Below are 22,778 nucleotides of genomic sequence, written 5' to 3'. Positions count from 1 at the left end.
AACAGTTAGCTAAAGTTAAACAATGAGATATATGGGTTAACATTAAACAAACTTTTATAAATCATCATTATTGGAATAATGCGAATAAAAGATGAAGATTAAAGTAAGATTAAATAAAAAGGTAATCCGTGTAACTTAATATAATACAATAGGATTTAACGAGACAAGAATGTTTAACGTATCAGCAAGAAAATATCATTATGTAATACAAGAAAAATAATAATTACGCAGTGTTTGTGTGTGTTTTAAGGAGTGAAGTGGGATTGGAGGTGGAGATTGAAATAATTAAAAGTCATGTTTAAATATGAAATAGAGACTTACGATTTAGGTGAATCGACTGTGATGAATAGTATGTAGAACATAGGTTCGTTGATCGTGGTATACCGCATTTCTGGAATACCGCAATACCGAGAGAAATAGTTCACTTAAGAGATCCCGACTTGCGCAGCGCGTTACTCAGCAGCAGAAGAAGAAGTGACTGACTGACTGACTCTGGAGAGATCCCGATTTGGACAGCGAGTTGTTCAGCAGCAGAAGGCGAAGTGAAAATGACTGACTGGAGTGGCCAGAGAGTAGGGTTTTTATAGGGAAGATTTTGAGGAATAACGATCGCCAATGAGAAAAGTTTGCGTGGAAAACGGATATGGAGGATTGGAAAACGGATACCCTGGAAAATTCCTATCATCTGGATGTCATAAACGATCCTAAGAACCTAATCCCAACAAGGAGCCTGAGTCCGACTGACCATGTATGAAGGCGGAAAAAGTGACAGACGCCTTTAACTGCGAGCCATCGTAATCTTATCTTTTTTTTTTGATAGCGCTTCTCCGAAGTCCATCTGCTTCTCAGATATATATATACATAAAACAAAAGGAGTTTCTGGGTACCCAGGACGTAACAAAACTACGTGAAGGCTTTTTTTTCGATAGCGTTTCCCCGAAGTCCGTCCGCTTCCCAATCATATATAAAAAAAAAGGAATTCGTAGTTCCCGAGGTACCCAGGACGTAACAGAACTAATAATCTAGATTACAAATTACTACAATACCATTGTGAAAAGTAGATTCAGAACATGTCTCTTCATTGATTATGCGTTATTAAATGTAATATCAAATTGGTTATTAATTCTCACAACTTGGTTATGTAAAAAAAAAAAAACTTTACACAACAGGATTATTAAATTTAATATGGATTTTCCTAACAGCGATATTATCGACGCTACATGTTTAATGAAAAAATTTCAAAAACTTAATAAAAGTTTTTGTAATAAAACAATTTCGCCGCGCGATTAATTACAGCCACAAATACCCGGTACTCTTCTCAGTGTTTGATCGAACGTGGCAAGCGCTGTTTTATCATTCCTGATAAGAGGAAATCCGGCCGAAAAAATCCGGAAGTTTCTTTTCCCAGGCCCCTAATATTTCGGACAGATTCGTCGTGACTGTTATCTTTATATTTCATCCGCAAGGAGGAGAAGGCTTTATCGAAGAACAAATGAAGATTTGAGAAAAAGGCGGCGCCGCTGGTCGTTGCATAAATCTAAAAGCCACGTATGAACGCTCCGCTCCTTGGCGTGCATCCGCGTGCGGATAACGGTGATTTATACACTTCTGCGTATTCTTGATCGATTGCGGCCGAATACACGAGAGCGCGAGCTAAGTTGTTTTCAAATCGCTCGATCGGGCTTGTGTCCTTGGTCACCTTCCTCCTTGCTGGTAGCGCGCGGCCCACATTTTTATCGACGGAACTGTTTATTTTTAGGAATATACGACAAAATACGGGGCCACCGTCGTCGTGACGGCGCTACGCAAATCGAACAAACGCGGCCGCTTTCGGTAACGCAATCGGGAATACGTCGCGATGCTTTATGTAGGACGACACCTCGAACGTCGATTACCGACGTAAAGCTGCTCACGATTGAGGGAGAGAGTCTTTTCGACGAGAACTTCCGCGAGATTCGCGTATCCTCGGGTTCCAAAAGAACCCTCGTGCCCCATTATACAGAGAAAATGGCTCCTTTAGATGTAATATTTCTCTTTATTTGACTGAAATTTTTTTCCGGAGAAACAATATACACTCGTAGGAAATATTATTTGTTTGAATAAAAATAGTGTCGTCTCATACGAGAAAACTCGATTGTTTGACAGAAAGGACGCTATTACTTGAAATAATATCTTCTAACCGAATGAAATATTATTTGGTTACGATAAATACATGTATATAAAATGTATGTAAAATGAGACGAATAATTTCTTCACGAGAAATTTATCTTTCGTTCCAAACGAATTTTTTTATTTAAGATAAAGATACATATTTTCGTTGAAAACGCTAACAATCGTACTTATTGATCGTAACGTCAGTTTCTTCGGGGCACGTCAATGATGAAATTTGTTCGGTTGCGATCAAATTTATTAGATTCGAAGGAATCTTTTTCTCAGCGTACGTGAACGTGACTTTTGACGTTTCTTTGTTCTTTCTTTTGGAAATCTTTCTCCTGAAACCTCGGGTATCTTTCGATGGTTCTGTTGGGCTCGCGTTTATAGGTAAATATCATAAACACCTAGCTCCACAAACAACATGATTGTACAGGGTGTTACGTCAACATACAACATAGGTCAATACGACGAGTTGCTTATTCGCTTCGCTGGCAGGCGCGCGCTTGAACACGGGTTACGTTTACACAGTAACTTAAAACAGATTCAGTAACTTCCGTAATCTACATTTACGCGAACAGCACAGATCTGATTTGATAATTCCGGCTGGCGCGACGACTATCGAAATTACATGGCCGTGTGAATAATTATGTTACAACTGTACTCGATGTGACGTAACACCAGTAGTTGCAGCATCGAAACTTGTCACATCGGTTTTACACTGGTCGTGCAAAAACGTGGGTTACGTATATTAATTTTCAATTCCAGGTGGAAAACGGTCATCAATCGCGAACTCAGCATGGATTTAGCAGTATAAACGTTATGTTTGTAAATCGATTTGTACGTACCTTTTCATGCTTTTTATTGAAACCAATGAATGCAAATCATTTTATAAACGAGTATATCGCACTAAATCTGTGTTCGACCGCCTGACAGCAAAGCGAATAGGTAACCCGTCATACTGGCCTGCATGTTGACGCAACACTCTGTAAATGCCTAACACAAACGTTGTAGACGAGTTTTTGTAGGAAGTCTAAACTCACAAAAATATCGAACTTCCCATGAAAACAAAGCGAAATTCGTCGGTTGATTTACAGCGGCCACTGAGATCGCTGTCAAATTCTGTATTATTAAATATTAGAGCAATTCTAACATATCATAACATGTTATATAAGATGTCATAGCTGAGTATGAAAACTAGACAGCAAATTATGAGATGTAAAACGGAAAAATGTGGATTTTCGTCTTAGACTTTATAGCGAGTAGGAAATATTATAATTATTTTATAACGAATAGCACTGATATTGAAATCATCAAGGTTATAAAATTTAATATTTTTAAATTCACTGGCGAAAACGCTATCATTAGTGTTATTATAACTATTATCATGAATACTTTTAAACACTTTCTGAGCAATGTTGTCTCCGCTCATACGAGCAATATCATCCTTTGCACGAGCCAGAGAGAGCAAATACTTCCAATCTGACCACGCTGAATCCTTTTCCGCTTAGTCAATCCTTAAATTTATATCGCGCGTTCGAGAAGTTTGCGCTCGTAACAGCCGCGTGAAAGAGATACCTCCGAGAGACGAGTTGCGTTCGCGACACGTGACGGTCTTCGTATCAGCGCGCTCGCCGCCGGTCGGTCGGTTGTTACACGTAGTCTTTTTCCTTGGGTCAACGTCCGTCCGTCCGTGCCGCGTGTGCGTGAGCGAGGAGCGCTCGTCACGCAGAAATGGCACAAGTGACAGAGCGAAAACAAAGGGAGAGAATCTATGTGTATAGACGCGGACGTATTGCGCGCGGGAATGAATAAATTGCGCGAGAGCAAGTCGAGTAAGTAAGCTCTCCCATCTGCTTTTCAGCTGAATGAGGCTGATGGAACCCTTGGGCGTCGCTCAGGATATCGTGGAGCCGGCGGTGCTGAAACGATGGGCCGACTATCCCGTTCAACACCGGTACACGGATTACTCCGAGTCGATGAGAGAGACGGCGCATCACGCTATAAGCCCTTTCCCTTGTCAACCGTCGCTTAACAACAAGCTCGCGCTATGGTGAGACCTTGAGTTTTTCAGTCGTCGCTTAATCGTCCCGTCTTCGTGCGATCCGTCGAAGATTTCCGGCCGATGTCAACCGCGACATCGTGCTGATACGATTACGCAATTCACGGACGACTTGTATCGATTTGTTTGTTCCAGGACCGGAGATGTTTCGATTTTACAAGTAGACGCGATAGTGAACTCCACCAACGAGACGATGGATGATAATAGTCCTATGTGCCAAAAATTGTTTAACCGAGCTGGTACCGCGCTCAAACTAGAAATATATAACGATGTTAAAGGTATGTACGTGTTTGTACAAGACGTTCCGCCGACGGACTTCTAGAATACGTTCCATAGGTCGTTCTAAGTGAAAGATACGTTATAGGTCGATTCAGCTCGGTTATCGAGATATGAAAAATTTCATTATTGTAACGCCAATTTCTGGATAACAACCTCGGCCCCACCTCGTTCTGAATCTCTTCCTGTGAAGTTCCTCGAAGTCTCGTATATACACCGACGATAAATCAGAGACCCGTCAACAGTTAGTTGAACAGAATAACAGAGATCACGGATATTCGCATTAAGCTCAGGCAAATTAAATGATGACGCTGATTTATAGTAGAATAAGCAGCATCATGTTTGCAGGCAAAATGTGGACATTCTGAACAGATGATGTGAAAAATAATATTCAACTAATAAAAGTTACAGATATCTGGTATTTCTCGCGCCTGTTACAATATTAATAAGATTGTCTGATTTATATATTTTATAACTCGATAATTCTGAACCTGACCTATAATGTACCTGGAGTTTTTTGTATAGAATTGCTTCCGGGCGGGATTTTAAAAGTTTGCCGATTTCCTCGCGGAAACACCCTGTAGTCTATACCAACGATATAGCCTGCTCTAATATTCTATTTGCCTATTGCAGAATGCAGAACCGGCGAGGTAAGAGTAACACAGGGTCACGGATTACCGGCTCGTTTTATTATTCACACTGTTGGACCAGTTTATAACGTGAAGTATCAAACAGCTGCGCAAAACACGCTACACTGTTGCTACAGGTGACTCGAAAGCGTCTAAACTCTATTTAGATGTACACGAAGGGAGGAAGATTAAACAAAATGGTTGTCAAAAGGGTCCGCTGAAATTTTTCGTTACCTTGACATGGGAAGTATGTTAAAGAAAAATATAATGTTTGTGTGTGTATAACATGTACTTAATACGTCTTTAACATATATTTGTGTACTTTTTTAAACACATCCCCCGTGTTGAAGCGACACAAAATTTCAATGGACCGTTTTTAACCTTTTATGGCGACGAACTATAGCGGCCACCAGCGAAACTTCTGTATGTAAAGACTGTTATTAATGGCAAGAGCAAAATCGAAACGAAATTATGGAAGTTATATGAAGATAAAACTCCGCTCTATCTCTGCGCGAGTTTTCTCCGCTGTATAATGCGCGCTCTCGCGTTTCCTTCTTCCGTACAGTGGTAGCGTAATGGCGGCCGCCGTCGGCTGTCGAAAAAGGTTAACGCCAAATTGTTCACCGTGTAGAAAAGTCAATACGAGCGAGAAAGAAATGATAAGCGAGCTTTACGAGACTTACCGTAATGACGAAGCTAATCCACGTGTCTCTTTATCGCAGAAACGTCCTGCAGAAAGTGAAGGAGATGGGTTTGCGCACCATCGCTCTGCCGGTAATAAACTCGGTCCGGAGAAATTATCCTCCGGACGCAGGAGCTCACATAGCTCTCAGTGAGTACGGATGCGTGAGTGGATGTCGACATGCATATTTTTTTTAATGCGAAATTCCAAGTGTGAAGCCGCGATGACTCGCAATGCCTCCCAATGCGACGACGAGTACTGAACGCTGCCTTTTTTTCCCGTTGTTCTCCTTCACAGGGACCGTACGTAGATTCATGGAGCAATACAGCGACTCGTTAACGTGTATTATATTTGTACTGGAGCCGTGCGATCTCGGGATATACGAGGTCCTCCTGCCGCTTTATTTCCCGCGAAACCTGGCTGAGCAGGATAACGCTTGTTGGCAGTTACCGAGCGACATCGGCGGCCCCGACGGGGAACCTTTACTTCCGGATAGACAAATTAGAATTATCGACAATCCTCAGCACGCTTTGCACGGTAAGTTGAGTTACACCTCTCTCACCCAAGCCACGCGCGTCATTTAAATTCCTTCAAGTAACCGTTCGCAATTTCAGGTGACGAGACGGTAGAACTCTCGGCGCAATTGGAGACTTCGGTGAACATCGGCGAGCACGCTTTCGCGCAGATGCAAGGTGACCTGGACCGTCAGAGACTGCTGGGCGAAAGGCCGCCCGCCGACCCGCTGGCGGACATCATGTTCAAGCAAATGCAGCAGAAAGAGAGGTAAGGCGGAGGGGGACGAATTTACGATGTCGTGATGAACGTGGATCTCTCGTCGAGACCGCGCAGACCGCCATATTTATGTTAGAATTTCCGCGGAAGATCCGTCGAAAGCAGACGAACGACGTAACTTCATCGTGAACGAGTTGATCGAAATGAAAGCATCGATTTTTAAGCTTTTACGCCTCGCCAGTCATCGAGATCCCTGAAACGGGGTCTACAATGAGAATTTAAGGCGTAAGAAATCTTAAGAAACTGACTAATCTTAATTTTCTTCTATAATTGGCGATTGCTCCATTTCTTAAGTCTTACGCCTTAAATTCTCATTGTAGACTCCGCTTAATGAGAAGTCTCCGGAACTATTCTCCTACGGCCGCGTTCTGTTATTCACTGCTAATATAGGTAGCATCTTTCATCCGTCTTCCGTGAGAACAGACTGCTGATACTGGCAGTGAATAATAGAACACCACCTGTGCGCTCTGTTATCTTCTTTGTACCTTTCCGACAATCTTCTTCTCTCTCTCTTTCTCTCTCTCTACCTTATCCACGCGACGATGAAATGTATATTCATACAGAGTAGCTACCTTTTCTACCGAAGAAGATGTCACGACGTGGCCGGCAGATTTCTTCCGTGCCGACGAGTATTGCAGTACGAACGTTCCGAGGTGAAACGAGCACGGAGTTTTCCCCGAGAAAAAGCTGTCGGACGCGGTTTGATTTCGCCTCTGCCTGTATGAGCTGGAAATCATATTTTAATGAGCTGATGATACTAACGAAGCCGCGCATATCGATTCGCTTCGTATCACCACGTAACCGGATATAGACGAGCTATAAGTCCGTTTGTACTTTCGACCTAATAAGTGTGGTAATTTCAGTCCTACCGGCGGTTCTGCTATCAGTAGCTAATAACGCTGAATTCTTTACCGTAAAAGAAAGAAGATAACAGAACGCAACGTCTGAATGTGACGCGCGACGATTTTCAGCGATTGTTTACTGCGATCGGCGTTGTCTCATATTTAACTGATTAACTAACGGGACCAATTGTTCTTCCAAATTCGTAAGTGGAATCGAAGGCGGAGTTTATACAAAGGCTCTCTCACGTGATCAATAAAAAAGTATATATTCGCCGTAAAAAGAAGAATTAGATTAAATATTTAGCATAAACACGTATAGGCACGTCTAAGGATAACGTCATATCGATGAGGCTGCTTATCGATTTCTCCGTGTGACGTACGTATCAACTTCCCCCTCGCAATATTTGTCTCGAATTAATTTCAGAGCCGAAATACCTGCGTCCGTGTCACGGAAATAAATCATTCGCGCGAGGCCCGACATCCTTCTTTCTCATTAAGTATTTATTCCGCTGTCAAGATTGTCATCGACGTCACCATTTTCGCGTCACCATGGCGAGTCCGTTTTATTGTGACGAGGCGAAAGATCCACCTGTGATTCGAACCATTGATTACACCAGACAGTGACTCATTATGAGTTTCTCTTTTCCGAGTTCGAACCTTGATCGTTTGCCGAGACAGAGCGACCGGTTCTTCCGCGACTGCAAATTATTAATAATGTGTTATTACATATATTTACGTTATTTGCGAGGTACGTCCAGATTAATAAGGATTCTATGAAATCAACTTTTATCTCTGTAGACAATGACAGCACTCGCGCGTTTATATGCAACGATGCTGAAGAACATAATCTCGATTTTGATCGCAAGCCCACAGAGATACTGCGTAAATGAGAGAGAGAGAGAGAGAGAGTGTTTTGATTCACGATTTCGTGAAAAAGCACCTTGGAGCCACTTCAATTGACGTCAGAGTCGCGAAATTGCGTTCCGAAAGAAAGACGTGGAACGTTCGAGACGCGTTCGAGACGTTGCGCACGCATAATGATGTGCGCTCTATCGGTGTATCTTCGTAGTTATTTAATATCACCTAAAAACACCGCCCGTGTAAAAATCGATTCGACCGATATGTCGGGAACACGATTCCTCTTCACGCACGCGCGATCGCGAGATGGCGATCGTATTCTATTTATACGCGCGAGTATTCTTTACGATTTCGCGGATCCGCCTCCGGCCGGGCAGATTAATCCGTAAAACGTATGTTTGCCTTTCGTAGGAAAATAATCTCGCACCGGATGTTGTATATTTTGATAAGAGATCACTTCGACGAAGTTGGAATTCGCGGACGCGCATGAACGATCCCACCGAAAAATCCCACCGTTTATATCCTCCCAGCGACTTACACCTGACGATGTAACGTAGATTTTATCCAATTTCGATTCCTGCGCGCGTTCATTCCGCTAACGAAAGTCACGACAGTTTATCGGCGGTTTATTACCGAGAGCGTTCTCGGCTCGAGAAGAGAAATCGAGGAGAGATACGTATCAGAGCACCTCGTCCCACGTCGAAATTTTAACCCTGTGTTGAACCGCTAATTTTACATGGATTAAAGGTCTGGTTGAATTCACCTGAACGAGCAAGCTTCGGTCGAAGGAAACAGAATTTCTGATTGCAAGAATCGAATTTGTCCCCTAGGAGCCGGATTCACTTTAGTTTACCGAAAAGTAATCAGACTTTTGTGTAATCTTTTCATCGTCTCGTAAATTGAATCAAACTTTCTTCTATACGACATAACAGAAGGCAAGATAGCAAAATATCAGGTTCAATTCTAATGATGCAATTTATTCTAAATTTCTTGGGGTGCGATCTCTCATTCAAAACGAGTGAAAGGTAGTGTCTTCTTGTAACGACTTGTAACGACAGTAAGAAATACCGCCGCTCGGAATCGCTGGAGTGAGCGGTTTCGCTCTTCTCAAGTTTAGAGTGAATTCTGATTCTATATGACCAGAGTGTTTCAATCGGTTAAAGTAAACTTGTTTCGTGGGATACGTCAGATTCACTCTTCAGTTTCGAGCAAGAATATTCACTCGGCGATTCAGAATGGAGAATCCACATGAAACGAGTGAAAAGTCGCTCGAATTCGAACTCATTCTACTTTTCGAGCGAAATTTCATTCCGAAAAATTTACCGAGTTTTCCTATTTTTCCACCATGATATGATATCTCACATTTTTCGTTCTCGCCATTTTTAGCGATCAAAACCAGCTATTTTCAACGCCTATATGAATTTAACAATCGAAATAGTATTGAAAATAAATCTACGGAATTAAAGGGAGCCGAGAGAACAGTTGACAGGTATAATATCGTCAGTAAGTTTTTATTAGTCTATGTCCGCTAAATGCCAACTGACATAACAGCAATATTATTATTTCCCACTAAATCAATTTCAATAACATAACTGTTACATACAACACATGTATTATATCACAGTTATATTGTTGAGCGAAGAATTCAAGTATACACTCGATCTCGCGTTCTCGCTTCGCGCGTTAACTTGACGCGATACACTACACCTACGGTATAATTATTGATTACTGTTAATTGGTACTTACTGGCTGGACTATCTAAGTAAGCCCGCAAATTATCCTCAACACATTGCCAGCCGGGATTAGGTAAATCGATCTTTTTCTCAACGATCGTTGACCGACGAGATCAAACCCCTCGTGGCTCTGGAGAAAACTGATTCTTATTTATCAATTTTACCACATATCGTGACTCCTCTAATATTGCAAGAATTGCAAAAGTTCAGATCGAGCTGTGTTATCATCCACATGTATGCTTGAAGGGTCTCTGAAAGGCGTCTCGTTCAAACGTCTTGCCACCTAAGGGACGTCTTTACGATGCTTAACGTCGTCCCGCGGATACATGCTTACAAAACTCAAAGCCGAGTGGGAAATTTTCAAAATGAGTCCCTACTCGACGATATCTTAAGAATCGTCCAATCGGTGAGCAACATTTCGCATTCGAGGCGTCTCTTCTCGAGACGAGAACGCCGAAAACGGGGGAAGGAACGGGATTTCCGAAGGCACGCGCGCGAAAGGAGACGTTGACAGGCCGGCGAAGGCCGCGAGGTGATATTACTATAATTAAAGAACACGATCGCGAATTAATAAGGTGGCTCGCGCGAGTCCCTACTCCGCGCGCGCGTGCGTCTTCTCTCTCGCGTCGCGCATCGAACACGCAGTTTCGCGGGCCGGGCAGGCGCTCTGCGGCGCTCCGGCAGGACTCGGGAGAGACCGTCGTGGCCGTCGAAGGAGAGACGGCTGCCGTTCGGCAAGACGCTTAGTTGCTCGCGATCGCTCGTGCCTGCCCTGTGTCCGCCTGCTTCCTTCGAGCGCAGCTGCAGATACAATACCTGTGCACACATCACTCGCGTGCGCGCCGTATACCTCTCTCGTCTCCCTCCGTCGCGGAATCGTGTCGTGCTTCGCCGTTCCCGCTGCTCGCCGACTGGATGTCACGCAAAAAGACGACCGTCCACGGCTGATCAGCTGACACCCATCTGGTGGTCTCGTCCTTTCTCTTCGTCTTTCTTCCTTCTTTGCTTTCTTATCCCTCGGAAGGATCGGTAGGAAGCGGTACGGCTTACCAGAGGAGCGTAACACCAGAATGGTCATGATAGACATGGTGGATGTCATCGAGGATGAAGATCGGTGTGTATAAACGAGAGAGAGAGAGAGAGAGGGGAGGAGCAGTGGAAGTTCCTTGCCGATTTTCCGCCGATCGAACCTCGTCAGTTTCCTCCATCCACCCTGTGCCCGCGCCTTGTCCCGGGTGCGTTATTGATCCCCGTGGCTTTTATTGGCGTTCATCCAGTGTGTGTTTCCCCCCGAGCTGCTCGTCGTCGAGGAGTCGGCCGCCGGGCCGCCCAGTGGACGATCGATGGCTATCGAAAAGTTCCATCCGCTTAACGTAGCAGTAGCCGTAATCGCCGTAGCGTCGATGCTGCGAAAGAGTGCCTCCGGCAGAAAAGACGCATACATCGGTAATCCCGGCCGATTCTGCGGGAGATCGCGATCGCACGTACGATCAGTCGCGCAAATGTCGCGACATTCTTCGTAGATAAGTCCTCGCGAGACGTCTCGTATCCAAGAGGGGAAGACGCGTATCTCCTGAGGATTACTGGGAAACAAATTCCCCTATCACGGAACGTGTGTCCGGAATTTGCGAGGAAATCGTGAAGTGTTGCGACATTTTTTTTTAACCACCGACCATCATACATCCTTACCGTGCAAGATCGCGGCGGTGATCGCAGATAACACGGAGTAAAATTCGCGTGAGGATTTTGACGCGAATGAACGTCGCGATAAATCGATTTACCCGCGAGATTGGAATTTTATGCGCGCTGAAATTCACCGTATTTATGCAGAGCGGCACTGCTGTATCGCAATTAAAGCTACGTGACAACAGGTATCGTGTCGCGGGACACTCGAGACACGCTTCCAGACTCTCTCGTTAACATCTGTCATCGTTCTCTCTCTCTCTCTCTCTCTCTCTGCGTGTATGCATTCTGCGTGTGCACGTTTACGATTTCCACAAGGCGAATTTGATGAAACTCGCTGTCATGGGTCTTCGTGAGTCGCGCGTCGTACGAGCTGAGGAATTACTACGGCCGCGACTTTAGGGAATTACCTCAGCTTGACTCATCGCGAGTCGGTCGCGAGAGCGCGCGTACAGGGCGCGGGAATGAGGTCACGCGCGCGTTAAACCTGCGCCGGACGAGGCATTAATGTTCTACGATAGTTCGATAGTATCGAACCTAACTTAGGCTGATTAATGGTAAGGAAACGGGCGGTATCGGTGATTGCAGGTACGAGCGGCTCCTCAGGCGGGCGAAGACGGAGGACCTCACCGAGATCTCAGGGATCGGCTGCCTCTACCAGAGCGGCGTGGACCGACAAGGCCGACCGGTGATCGTTTTCGTCGGCAAGTGGTTCCCAGCCAGCAAGATCAATTTGGACAAGGTAGAGGCTCGCTTTTCTCTCGCGGACTTCGACCTGGTGTCGAGCTGCGGTCGTGACTTATCACGGATAAACTTGCATAATGAACCCGAGTCGAGATTTCGGATGTTACCTCGACGCTCTCAGCATAACCGCACGAGTTACACCTCGCTAGGCTTTGGAAACCTTATATATCGTGAACGGGTATCCAGTAACAATCCTTGACGGGTTTTCACAATTCTTGCAGTATAGAAGTCGGTATGATAAAATTTAAAAGTCAAAGTATCGACTTTTTTTCTCATTAAATCATCGAGAGCTTGGATTAGAATAGGTCAAGCAACGATCGCCGAGAATAGAGCAAATCTGCCCGATCAGTCTGGGCTTGCTAAGATAGTCTGTGGGCTGATAAAACCTACAAAGTCGGGATTGTGTCGAAAGTAAATGGTTGTTACTTCCCAACAACATACGCTTTACGTATCGATTCAAACACATCGCGAGTGTGCGTCAGTTTGCACGAGATTACACTTCCGTACTAATCCTCGTTTCCTTCGTTTGAGGAAAATATTTACTTTCCAACAACTCTTGGTAACTTTCACCGGTAACGGTTCCTTGAAAAAAATAGCAGATACACCCTTTTTTACAGAAATCGTAGCCTAAAAATGCGAAGACTCTTTGGGGATGAGGGAGAACGCTGTCCTATTGTTTGTAGAATCACGGACTTTCCAGACGGCACGAATTTTCGAAAGGTCCCAAAAAATCTGAAAGATGTCTAGAAATATAAGGCGTCCTTCGGATGTCCTTGACACATTTCTTAGATATTTTTGCCGTCTCAGTTAACATCGGACGAAAATTCCCGTTCGGGCATGTACACGAGGAAATTGACTGGTCGTGTTGTCTTAAATAAAAGATATCCTCCATTCCATTGGATCTCACGATTGGTTGCTTTCCTCGCGACGTATGCAACATACGATTATGCACGTTTGCTTGGATATGCCTCGAAACCGCTCGAGTCTCAAATCTGCGTCGCGCGATAAAAGCGTCGTCGATTATCGTCCCGCGAGCGCATCTATTAGCCTCGCAAATATTAGTCAAACATAGAACGCACGGGTACGCAAACACCGGTGCGTCATCGAGAATAAATCATATACGAAACATACGGACGGTTTTCCTGTATCAGGGATGTCGGGGACGAAAAATCAAATCACTTCTACTCACGCTCGAGTCCTTCTGCGAATCCCTACCTATTCCCGAGCTATCGATCGGTCGCGTGTATGCTAATTTCGACCGACCATGAAAACGCAATCGTAATCGCGGATCACAACCGGTGTAGTTTTAAAGTGTAATCGAAGATCGCGCGCGCACTCTCAGCAAGCCGTCGTTCTTATAGACCCTCTCGGCCGTCCTTTGCGATTCTATCGATTCGTTCGGCTTTCATACACGGTGGAAAAACGGTTCCACGGGGCAGGGAGGCAGGGGGAATCTCCTAGCCGTGCAATTATCTCCTCGCTCCCTTCTCGATCCGCCTACCCTCGACGAGAGCTCCTCGTCACATATGTGTACGCGTTTCTTTTTTTCATCTCTCTCTCTCTTTCTTTCTTTCTTTCTTTCTTTTTTCTTTCACTATAGCTATTGTCGTAATCGGAGCTTTAACGGGATTTAATATACACGCCTTATCGAATTCTCCCAGCTTTCACACTTTCTCCCCCTCGACTTGCAGTCGAGACTTCATCCACTTCCTGCACACGAAAGTCACACTAACACACTCGTGTGTCACATACACACACACACATCACGACGATGATGCATTCTCGTCTGCACATGAAGGAAAGAAAACGAAGAAGAAGCCGCGCGAGTCGACACCCTTAATCATCGAGCGGCAATCTTCGCGCCTCTCTCTCGAGCCATTGTGATGCAGTTTCTTTTTGCCATCGAGCCTCTCCTCATCCTTACCTTTCCGCTCATAGTCGGGGGAACACACACGCACACACAGTGGCGCGTACCGTGGCGGGTGGCGAATCGATATTTACATGTCCAGAAATAGACCGACCGCGGAACGACTCCCCATAAGGAGGACGAGAGCGTATCGCAACATTTCGTCGCGACGAAGCGCGCACCTGTCCTCAATGAGACTTCCTCATCACCCGCGTCGCCTTTCCAACCCATTTGCGCACTCGCGTCGACGAGAGCCACTCGCGGATATTCCTAATCGTCGGATGTACACGGTCGACGGGAGGAAGTTCGCAACTCTCCCTTTTTCTTCCTCTCTTCCCCGGTAAGTCACAGCCCACGATATTTTAAGCCTTAAGCCTCGAGAAATTGATGACCAATTCCTAGCGAATTATTCTCCTCACACTCGACTGTGATCGGTCAATTTTTTAAGGCTTAAAGCTTAAAACACCTATTGTAGACAAGGAGTAACGCATGTCAAAGAATTTGTGTTTTTAGTAATTTTCGGAAGGTACATTTTCCCGTGAGGTACCAGACATATGCCAAAATTTATCGGGCTGGAAGTGTCACAACACTTTTTCTTCCACTCTTGATTGTATGCTGGGTTTCAAGATGGTTTGAACATTTGTTTCCTGGTGTAACTCGGAATGCAGCCAGTGAGAGGATTCGTTTCTGATTGATCCCCAGAGGTTCAGTTCCTTCATTAAACCGTCAACTGTATATAAGGTAGAACAGGGAATAACGTTGATGACGTTAAGTGATGTTAAAATAAATGACGATAAATATATTGGTTAGTATCTACCGTGTGAATATTTTTCTTTTTTTTTTTAATATTTTCTCCCAATCTACAGCAGTTTTGCTGAGACGTTCGGTTTCGAAGGACTCCGAAGTTAGAAGCGGAGCAAACTGTCACGATTGAGAGTCATTACCGATGAGTTCGCGTAGTAATCGATCATAACGGAAGCCGAAATGACAGCACAAGGTACAAACATTGACTCATCGTGCTGTTAATTGGGCGGATCTTAATTTCGTTGCTTAAACGATCGTATAATAATAATTCCTCCTCCGGAGTTTCCGTTGCAGATGTGACCGTTCCCCGGACGTTTACGGCAAGCGTTCGGCAAACGTGCGGTTCAAGCGTCCGGTAAACCACATGGAAAAGTATTTTAAGCCCAAACGACCGCATAGTTCGGTGGGAAGTTAATTACGGCTCACTTCGGAGCGTTCAGAAAAGGCGGGTACAAATCTTCGCGAGCTTCCTGCAAACGGTCAACCGTGCATCGGGCATTTTTGACAGAGAAAACGCTTCGGTGGGCCATGATCAGATTCCTTCAAACTCGCTGGAAACTTTCCCGACCGTTTTATCTTCGACTGGACCTTCGCCTGTATCTCGTATACTTGAAACACAAGGTTGCCCGACTCTTCGAATACCATTATCGCAACCGTACGAACCCAGAATACTTTCGAATATATTAACATTACGTTTCACGTCATCTTGATCGAAATTATTTTCACATTCCGCACTTTGACTGTCACAATTAGCAAACCCGTCGGCGTGGTGACTCTCAATCATTCGTCGGCGCTGCCAATTTCGATGCCAGTCCAAACTGTTTCGCTTCTCACCGGTAAAGCCGGCTGTACACAATTGCCGGCTGTATTCATTGTGTTCGTTCAATTCGTTCACACCCGCGAAGAGAGGAATCGAACACGGTCTTGTTCTCTATTGCTCGCCGTGGACAAGACTGGCGCGAAGACTTTTCAAAATCTGCCCAACTTTTGTCCGCGACGTTCGATCGAGTTGGGCGGGAAAACGACGCGAAGCTCTCCGCATAAAAACAACTTCGTGAATCATTACTGTGCATGTACATGCGTACGCATACGCGTCAGCAAAAGCGCGAATCATTCGACGATCGCCTCGAGTGACTCGGGGGTGGGGGAGGGGGGAGCTCTGCATTATTCAAAATCGCCTCCAACCTTTCCCTGCCCTCGTGACCCCATATCTGTCGCTAATTTCCCGATCGCGCTGTACACATTCGTCGTGAAAATATTTCCAGTTTTCTTTGTTTTTTTTTTATCGCTCCGTCCATCGATTCGCGATCGCGCGCTGTCACGGCGTAGAAGCGCTTCGCAGCGTTTCAAGTTTATTCAAGAGATAGGTGTAACACATCAACGTCACCGAGCCGCGCGTAGAGGTTCATCGGTTCGGCCGAAAATACATATCGCCATCGTAGCAGCTGCTCAAACAGCTTCGTACCGCGTATATTCGAGGCGCTTGGTTTCGAGACGAGGGAATTTCGCGATGCGTGTTATTAACGGTGCGGTGTGTTATCAAGATGTCCCGTCCGCCAAACCCGTTCGCAGGTCGGAAATTCTTCGTCTCTCTTCTCCCGCAATTGTCTTGTCGAGCTGCTGTCGCAACGAGACATTTATACTCACTCACTCTCTCAGCTGCGCTGAGCGCACAACAACGGCGCGAGATAACGCGTGTCGTATCAGGGTCACGTAGCAGATAGCGTTCCGTTATTAAAAAGATATTGATATTGCCGTTCACTTGATAGCATTAATCAGTGGACGAATATTGGAAGCTCGCTTCCTACAAGCAACGGAATGTCAACGGATACGAACGATAATGAAAATTCGGGAAACGGGGAAAACGAAAATCCATCGTTCTTTATTTCCGCGAGATAACGGATGGTAACGACGGTTGATGTTCACGTGAAAATTGCACGATGACATCATTTGGACGATTATTAAGCGGACACGCATAGTTGAGTCGCGTGAGGATATACGCGAAATAATGCCGAAGCGCATAACCGCGACCTCCGATAATATCGTTACGTTTCTGCAAGCCCGGCCGGTCGTTCTCGCGGTGTCAGCGTGAAAGTTGAAATACTAATCGAATAGTATACGCTCCGATAGCGCGTAGATACACGCACGTAAAAATTATGCAAACATACGCGAATATTGATGTGACAACTTTCGTCGATTTGACGTCGTATGTCGTGAGATATATTCGTTCGATAAAGTTCAAAATCGAACAGATTTCCGAAATCGCATCGCTCATTAAAGCTCATGAGCGGACCGATCGACATAGCAGAAAAGTTAATGTTGGGATGAGAGCATTTAATCGAGAGATGATTTTTTACGAAAAAAAAAATTAAATCTTCCAATTGTTTAAATAATTGCTGTTTAAACAATTAATTTGAAACTGCGAGTTACCGAGAAAATTGACAGCGCCATTGAATTCTACGGAAAAAATTACATAAAGTCCGTGTATTCGACAATTTTTTCTCCATTCTCTAATTTGCGACGTAGCATAATAAATAAGCGCAGAAAGTGTACATTACTTTTATTTATTGTTACTGCGAGACATGTGATGCTTATTTGTGCATATACTCATATATTCTGTGCGCTTATACTTTAAACTGAAGTGCAATAATAATTAAAATTTCTTTGGTCATTTTAAGTGTCTGTATTTACTACATAACTTAATAATGCACAGACTGTGCATTCATCCAAATGTATATTAACACATAACCAAATATACTCAAATATATCACCCAAATATGTCACGTAAGGAAATATTTAAAAGAATATGGATTTCTTTAATTTCTAATGCCTAACAATTATTATTTTATATTTAAAATATGACTTACAATTACTTACGAATAAAAACGAAAATTTTTGCAGAAAAGTTTTTATACATTTTACAAGGGGGGGGGGGGTTCGCCGAGGGACTTTATAATTTTTTTTTTTTCGATTTTCTCGAAAATGCTTGAGAATCGCGCTTTCTCCCTTTGCTCAATAAAGGTCCTTATCGAAGCTTATCCGCACAAACAATATTACTATTAAAATTGGTGGGTATCACCTCGTAATCTCGCATTGTTAATCGGATTTCCTGTTAGATACGGTAAAACTGAATAACACACATTCTTCTCATTATATCGGCACTTATATTTACGTAAGATCCAAGAAATACAAAAAGAATAGTACGATTGTACAAGTGTTACGTAACATAACAGTTTGAGGTTCGTTTCTACATTATTGACATGCTCAAGTCCGTCATCGATGAACCCGACACTCCCTTGAAAGATGCACTTTGGTTTGCGCGATTAATCCCAGGCGATCCGTTCTTACCGTGTAATTTCTTACCGCCACGAGCTTGCACGTCGCGCGTTCGTGTCACTGTGGGGGTGTCATCGATCGCCCAACGAAACTCGAAACATTGTACTCGTCCTCGAACTTTCAGCGTGCGTCTCACCCGGTGAAAGGTGAACGATGTTAAATCGCAACGTGAAAATCGCGACGTCAGTCCGACCACCGGAGTAAAACCGACCGGAAATACACGCGCAAGTTTTCAACTACGTCACCACATTTCGCGGCGCGCGATACCTCGTTGCCGAGCTTTCATCGATCCTGGGAATATTTACACCGCGTTTATCTTAGAATGTATATTTACCCCTGTTTCCCTTGTTTACTTCGACACCGCATTTTTACGCGATGTGGACACCGCTAATGAGATTTAAAGGGAGGTACATAGCTGAGCTCTCCTGAGCTACCGCTTACATATATATTCCCATTTTACGAGGCAGGAACGAAGACAATTCGGTGCGAGTAAAAATCAACATCGCGCCCGGTGTATACGGTATGTTTCAACGCTTGTGTTTTCCTTATGTCCACAGGCCTTGCTATATCTCATACAATTGTTGGATCCTATTGTGAAGGGTGATTACGTGATCGCGTATTTCCACACTCTTACGGCCAGCAGCAATTACCCCAGTTTACATTGGCTGCGCGAAGTCTACAACGTGCTTCCCTACAAGTAAGTTGATCCCGTTCGAATCAGGCCTATTGATTTTGCGCCTCAATTGCGATCGATTCGCGTGTCAACGTCTCCACACGGCAGAGCGCGACGACGGTCAACGACAACGTTGCTGATAAGTCGCGCCGCTTCACCGCCCCGGGTAGAAACGTCGGCCGATATCTAATAGAACCGAAAGTTAACGGCCAGCTAGTTATAAGTTAGATTAAATTGTCCAGCTGGTTGATACTTCGTTACCGGCTGACCTGTAAGTCGGAAATATCGCTTGCTTCGGGAAAGTCGTCTTATTAGCTAGATATTATCTTAAGTTAATAATCTTAAGAGCTAACCGATGTCTCCGATCTGCAAAATCGAACTATAATCTAGCTGCAATATACCTGCCATTTAAAAATGCGGCAAATGTAGCAAATAAAAAGATAAAAATTGAGGATACCTCGTTATTCCATAAAAATCTCAAAAAAGTAGAAGTGAGCGTTACCGCCCGACGACTGATTATGGTTTTTCATCCCGTAACTTCTTTTGTTTAACCATCAGCTAACTTACTTATCTAGCCATTATCTAACTACTAGGAGAAGTGAATGTTACATTATTAGCTAACAGCAACGTGTTAGACGCAAATTTACTACTTCACAGCTAAACACCTACGAGACTTAGTTTCTAATGAGATAATCGATAATGTTTCTACTCGTGCATGCGAGATTCGACAGCGAACTTGAGACGGGTGTCTTTCCCTCACAGACACGAGTTCCCGAGGCAAATTTATTTTCTTTCTTTTACAGATACAAGAAGAACCTCAAGCATTTCTACATTATTCATCCTACCTTTTGGACCAAGGTCAGTGACGCAGCGCTATCGCGCGCGCACGATACATTATTATCACAACTCGAGCTCGACAGAGAACACTTTTGCGCGTATTTCGCAATCGGCAATCATTGTCGAGATGCATAAACAGATGCCGTTAATGTGAACGATGTTGTTGTACTTCCCACGTTTATGCTACGCGACGGGTTATCTTCGAGACGATCACATCGGGTTTCCTCTGATTCTGCTTGCAATCCTTTGAGTGAATATCGGTCGCTGATCTTGTAATTCGCTTCATCCGGGAGACAGGTTTATCGATTAGATCGAGAAGGAGAAAATTGCGAGAAGGGGTAAAAACGAGGCGCAATCGGTCATCTTTGTTGCAGATGATGACGTGGTGGTTCACGACCTTCATGGCGCCGGCCATCAAGCAGAAGGTTCACAATCTGCCCGGAGTAGAGTATCTGTACGAAGTGATGTCGCCTGACCAGCTCGAGATTCCAGCGTACATCACAGAATACGACATGACGGTAAGCGACGGAGCGCATATTCAACCGAAATCGAGAGAGAAAGAGAGAGAGAGAGAGAGAGAGAGACGCCGATTTCTCTTTCTCTCTTTCTACATTCGGAGAGAGAATGATATCGAAAACACCAGTAAACACAAAAATTGCATCCTCGATCTAGACCGTCAATTCTAGTTAATTTTTGTGATGCACACAGAAATATAATAATTAAAATTGCATCCATCGCAGTGATATCCATTGACGGTATCCCGATCGGTGGGAATTTTTGCGCGGGCGAAGTCCGCAAAATTTGCCGCGCTTCGTCATCTCTTTCAAATTCTCCGCAAAGAACGCGGCTCTTAGATCGGAAGTCAGCGGATACGGATAAAATTAATTGCCTAATTGATTTATTATATATCGCACGAACCACTTGGTGGTCGCTTCTTATTACAGATAAACGGTCTGAGGTATTATCAACCGGAACAGATCTCGTCAGCGCCGTCGACGTCCACGTAACTCGCAGACGAACATCGGGATGGAGGCAGCGAAGCGTCAAGAAGAATGAGGCCGTCGGATCAGGTGTGCCGCGCGTTGTTCGCGTTGTTGACTATTCGTATACTGACGGTGACACTGGCGCGCCGCTTGAGCGTGAGAGCAAGCGTGTACGCAAGATTCGTGGTAGCCGCCGCGTCCCGCCGCTTGTCAACGCTGGCTGTAAGGCGGAGAGCGCGACGTTATCTGGATACGATAAGCCGTACTCTCTTCGAGAAGACAGTTCTCCGGCCCCGCGTCATTCCACCGGAATCGATTTGTCCAAGTGCCTCCGAGTGACGATGGACCGCTTAAGCGGAAGCATGAAGGAAGAAGGGACGCGCAGAAGAGACGATCGGCCCGTAGAAAAACCGTGTGTAACGCAACTAATCAAGAAACCACTGCCCGCCCGCTTTCGATGTCGAGCCGGTTCTCCTTGAGCTCCACCGACGGACTCCTCGCGCGTCGTCTCCGGAAAAATGCGAAGAGGAGAGAGAAAAAGCGCGCAGGGAGAGGGGGGGGAGGGAAAGAGGGAGGGGAAATATCGGTGTGCCGCAAATCGTGATAGGATTGATGGGTGGTCGAGATAAGAGGTTGGACCGACCGACATGCGCATTGTTCGAGGTGCTAAAGAGCAGCGTATATTCATCTCATCCCGTAATAGAGCTAACAAATTACTATTCGCTTAGAGCGAACATTGGCTGCCAAAACGTCAGTAATTAGTATTTTCATCGCTGCCGATGTCGACCTCGCCGCCGCCGCCGCCGTTGCTTGCAACACGGAAAGTCCGAAGCTAAAATATTAATCTCGCCCTTGTAAATATTATTCAGCGGCGGATTATTAGCTTAGTACTGCCTGTGAGAGCGGTAGAGGGGATTAGAAAGAACAAGAAGATGAAGAAAAGAGGAGTAAAAAGAGAAGGAAGGAGAGGGAAGCGTCTGATGAGGCGTTAGGAATAAACATCGGCTTAATATATAGAATCGTCGATTGCTTTCTGTTATTTTCGTATCGATCGTTATATATACAGCGAAGAGCGTCTACTTGATTATTGTATATTGTCAAAATTTAATTAAAGCCACGTCTCGTTGGCGACGAAGCATTATCGTGTCGCATCTCGCCCGTCTACAGCCGCGCGCTATTCCGAATAAGAATTAAACGATCAGAGATTTCACGAAAACGGAGAGAGAGAGAGAGAGAGAGAGAGCTGGACTTTACTGTGATGTGTCTTCGGCGCTCGGGGATTTGAATTGTAGAAATAATTTAAATGCCGCGCTTCGAGCTTCTCCTTCACCGTCGACAACCTGTTATCGTCGTCGTCGTCAGCGGCGGCGGCGGCCTCGACGTGGAGGAAGCGACGCGACGAGTCGCGCAACGATTGGCTCGCGAAATGGTTCGGCACTGAGCGTCGTCGTACGTACGAGATAGTCCTAGATTAGAAGAAGCAATAAACTTAAGAGCTTGCTCGCGATGTATTTCGGGAGGAAAAAAAAAGAAATCGTTATCGAGCCCCTCCCCCCTCCTCCTCCCCTCATCCCCCGCCCCGTAAGCTCCTCGCCCCCTCCTTTCGTCCCGTTGTTAAGCGTTTTTAGCGATTAAAGAGAGAAAAAGTGAATTAAAGGAAGTTTAAACCTGTTAATCGCGTCGATTAGCCCATTTATCACCGGCCAAGCGAACAGTCGCCGTTCCATGGCCAAGCGTAGCAGCCCCCCTCCCCTCGCCCACCCACCCGCACTACCTCGCTACGCGCG

The 22,778-nt window shown here is 45.0% G+C and overlaps 2 protein-coding genes across 6 annotated transcripts in view; both read left to right on the top strand.

The window, feature by feature from the left end:
• LOC106741214 (protein GDAP2 homolog) overlaps positions 1–22,772 on the top strand; it is a 34,136-nt gene extending 11,364 nt beyond the window's left edge. For all 5 annotated transcript variants that reach the window (XM_014612987.1, XM_014612985.1, XM_014612986.1 and 2 more), the window contains 11 exons: positions 4,016–4,204; positions 4,349–4,491; positions 5,123–5,255; positions 5,841–5,950; positions 6,098–6,337; positions 6,415–6,583; positions 12,297–12,450; positions 19,056–19,195; positions 19,975–20,029; positions 20,383–20,526; positions 20,953–22,772. In XM_014612987.1, the coding sequence (XP_014468473.1) occupies positions 4,020–4,204; positions 4,349–4,491; positions 5,123–5,255; positions 5,841–5,950; positions 6,098–6,337; positions 6,415–6,583; positions 12,297–12,450; positions 19,056–19,195; positions 19,975–20,029; positions 20,383–20,526; positions 20,953–21,015 (1,536 nt within the window). In that variant the 5' untranslated portion in view covers positions 4,016–4,019 and the 3' untranslated portion in view covers positions 21,016–22,772. The remainder of the gene's footprint in view (positions 1–4,015; positions 4,205–4,348; positions 4,492–5,122; positions 5,256–5,840; positions 5,951–6,097; positions 6,338–6,414; positions 6,584–12,296; positions 12,451–19,055; positions 19,196–19,974; positions 20,030–20,382; positions 20,527–20,952) is intronic.
• On the top strand, positions 12,477–17,793 carry LOC106741215. Its single transcript, XM_014612990.1, has 2 exons — positions 12,477–14,698; positions 14,872–17,793. The coding sequence occupies exon 2, from the start codon at positions 15,968–15,970 to the stop codon at positions 16,877–16,879; it is 912 nt and encodes a 303-aa protein (XP_014468476.1). The 5' UTR covers positions 12,477–14,698; positions 14,872–15,967; the 3' UTR covers positions 16,880–17,793.
• Positions 22,773–22,778: the final 6 nt, after the last annotated feature.

Source organism: Dinoponera quadriceps, unplaced genomic scaffold (assembly GCF_001313825.1).
Source record: "Dinoponera quadriceps isolate SergipeBrazil2010 unplaced genomic scaffold, ASM131382v1 scaffold475, whole genome shotgun sequence".
NCBI classification, from domain to species: Eukaryota; Metazoa; Arthropoda; class Insecta; order Hymenoptera; family Formicidae; genus Dinoponera; species Dinoponera quadriceps.
Note: the sequence above shows the minus strand (reverse complement) of the source record. Positions and strands in the feature narration are given on the sequence as shown.

What these genes read in the sequence shown, in the direction of transcription:
- LOC106741215 (XM_014612990.1), top strand. Translation starts at nt 15,968, where the DNA reads ATGCCAGTCCAAACTGTTTCGCTTCTCACCGGTAAAGCCGGCTGTACA.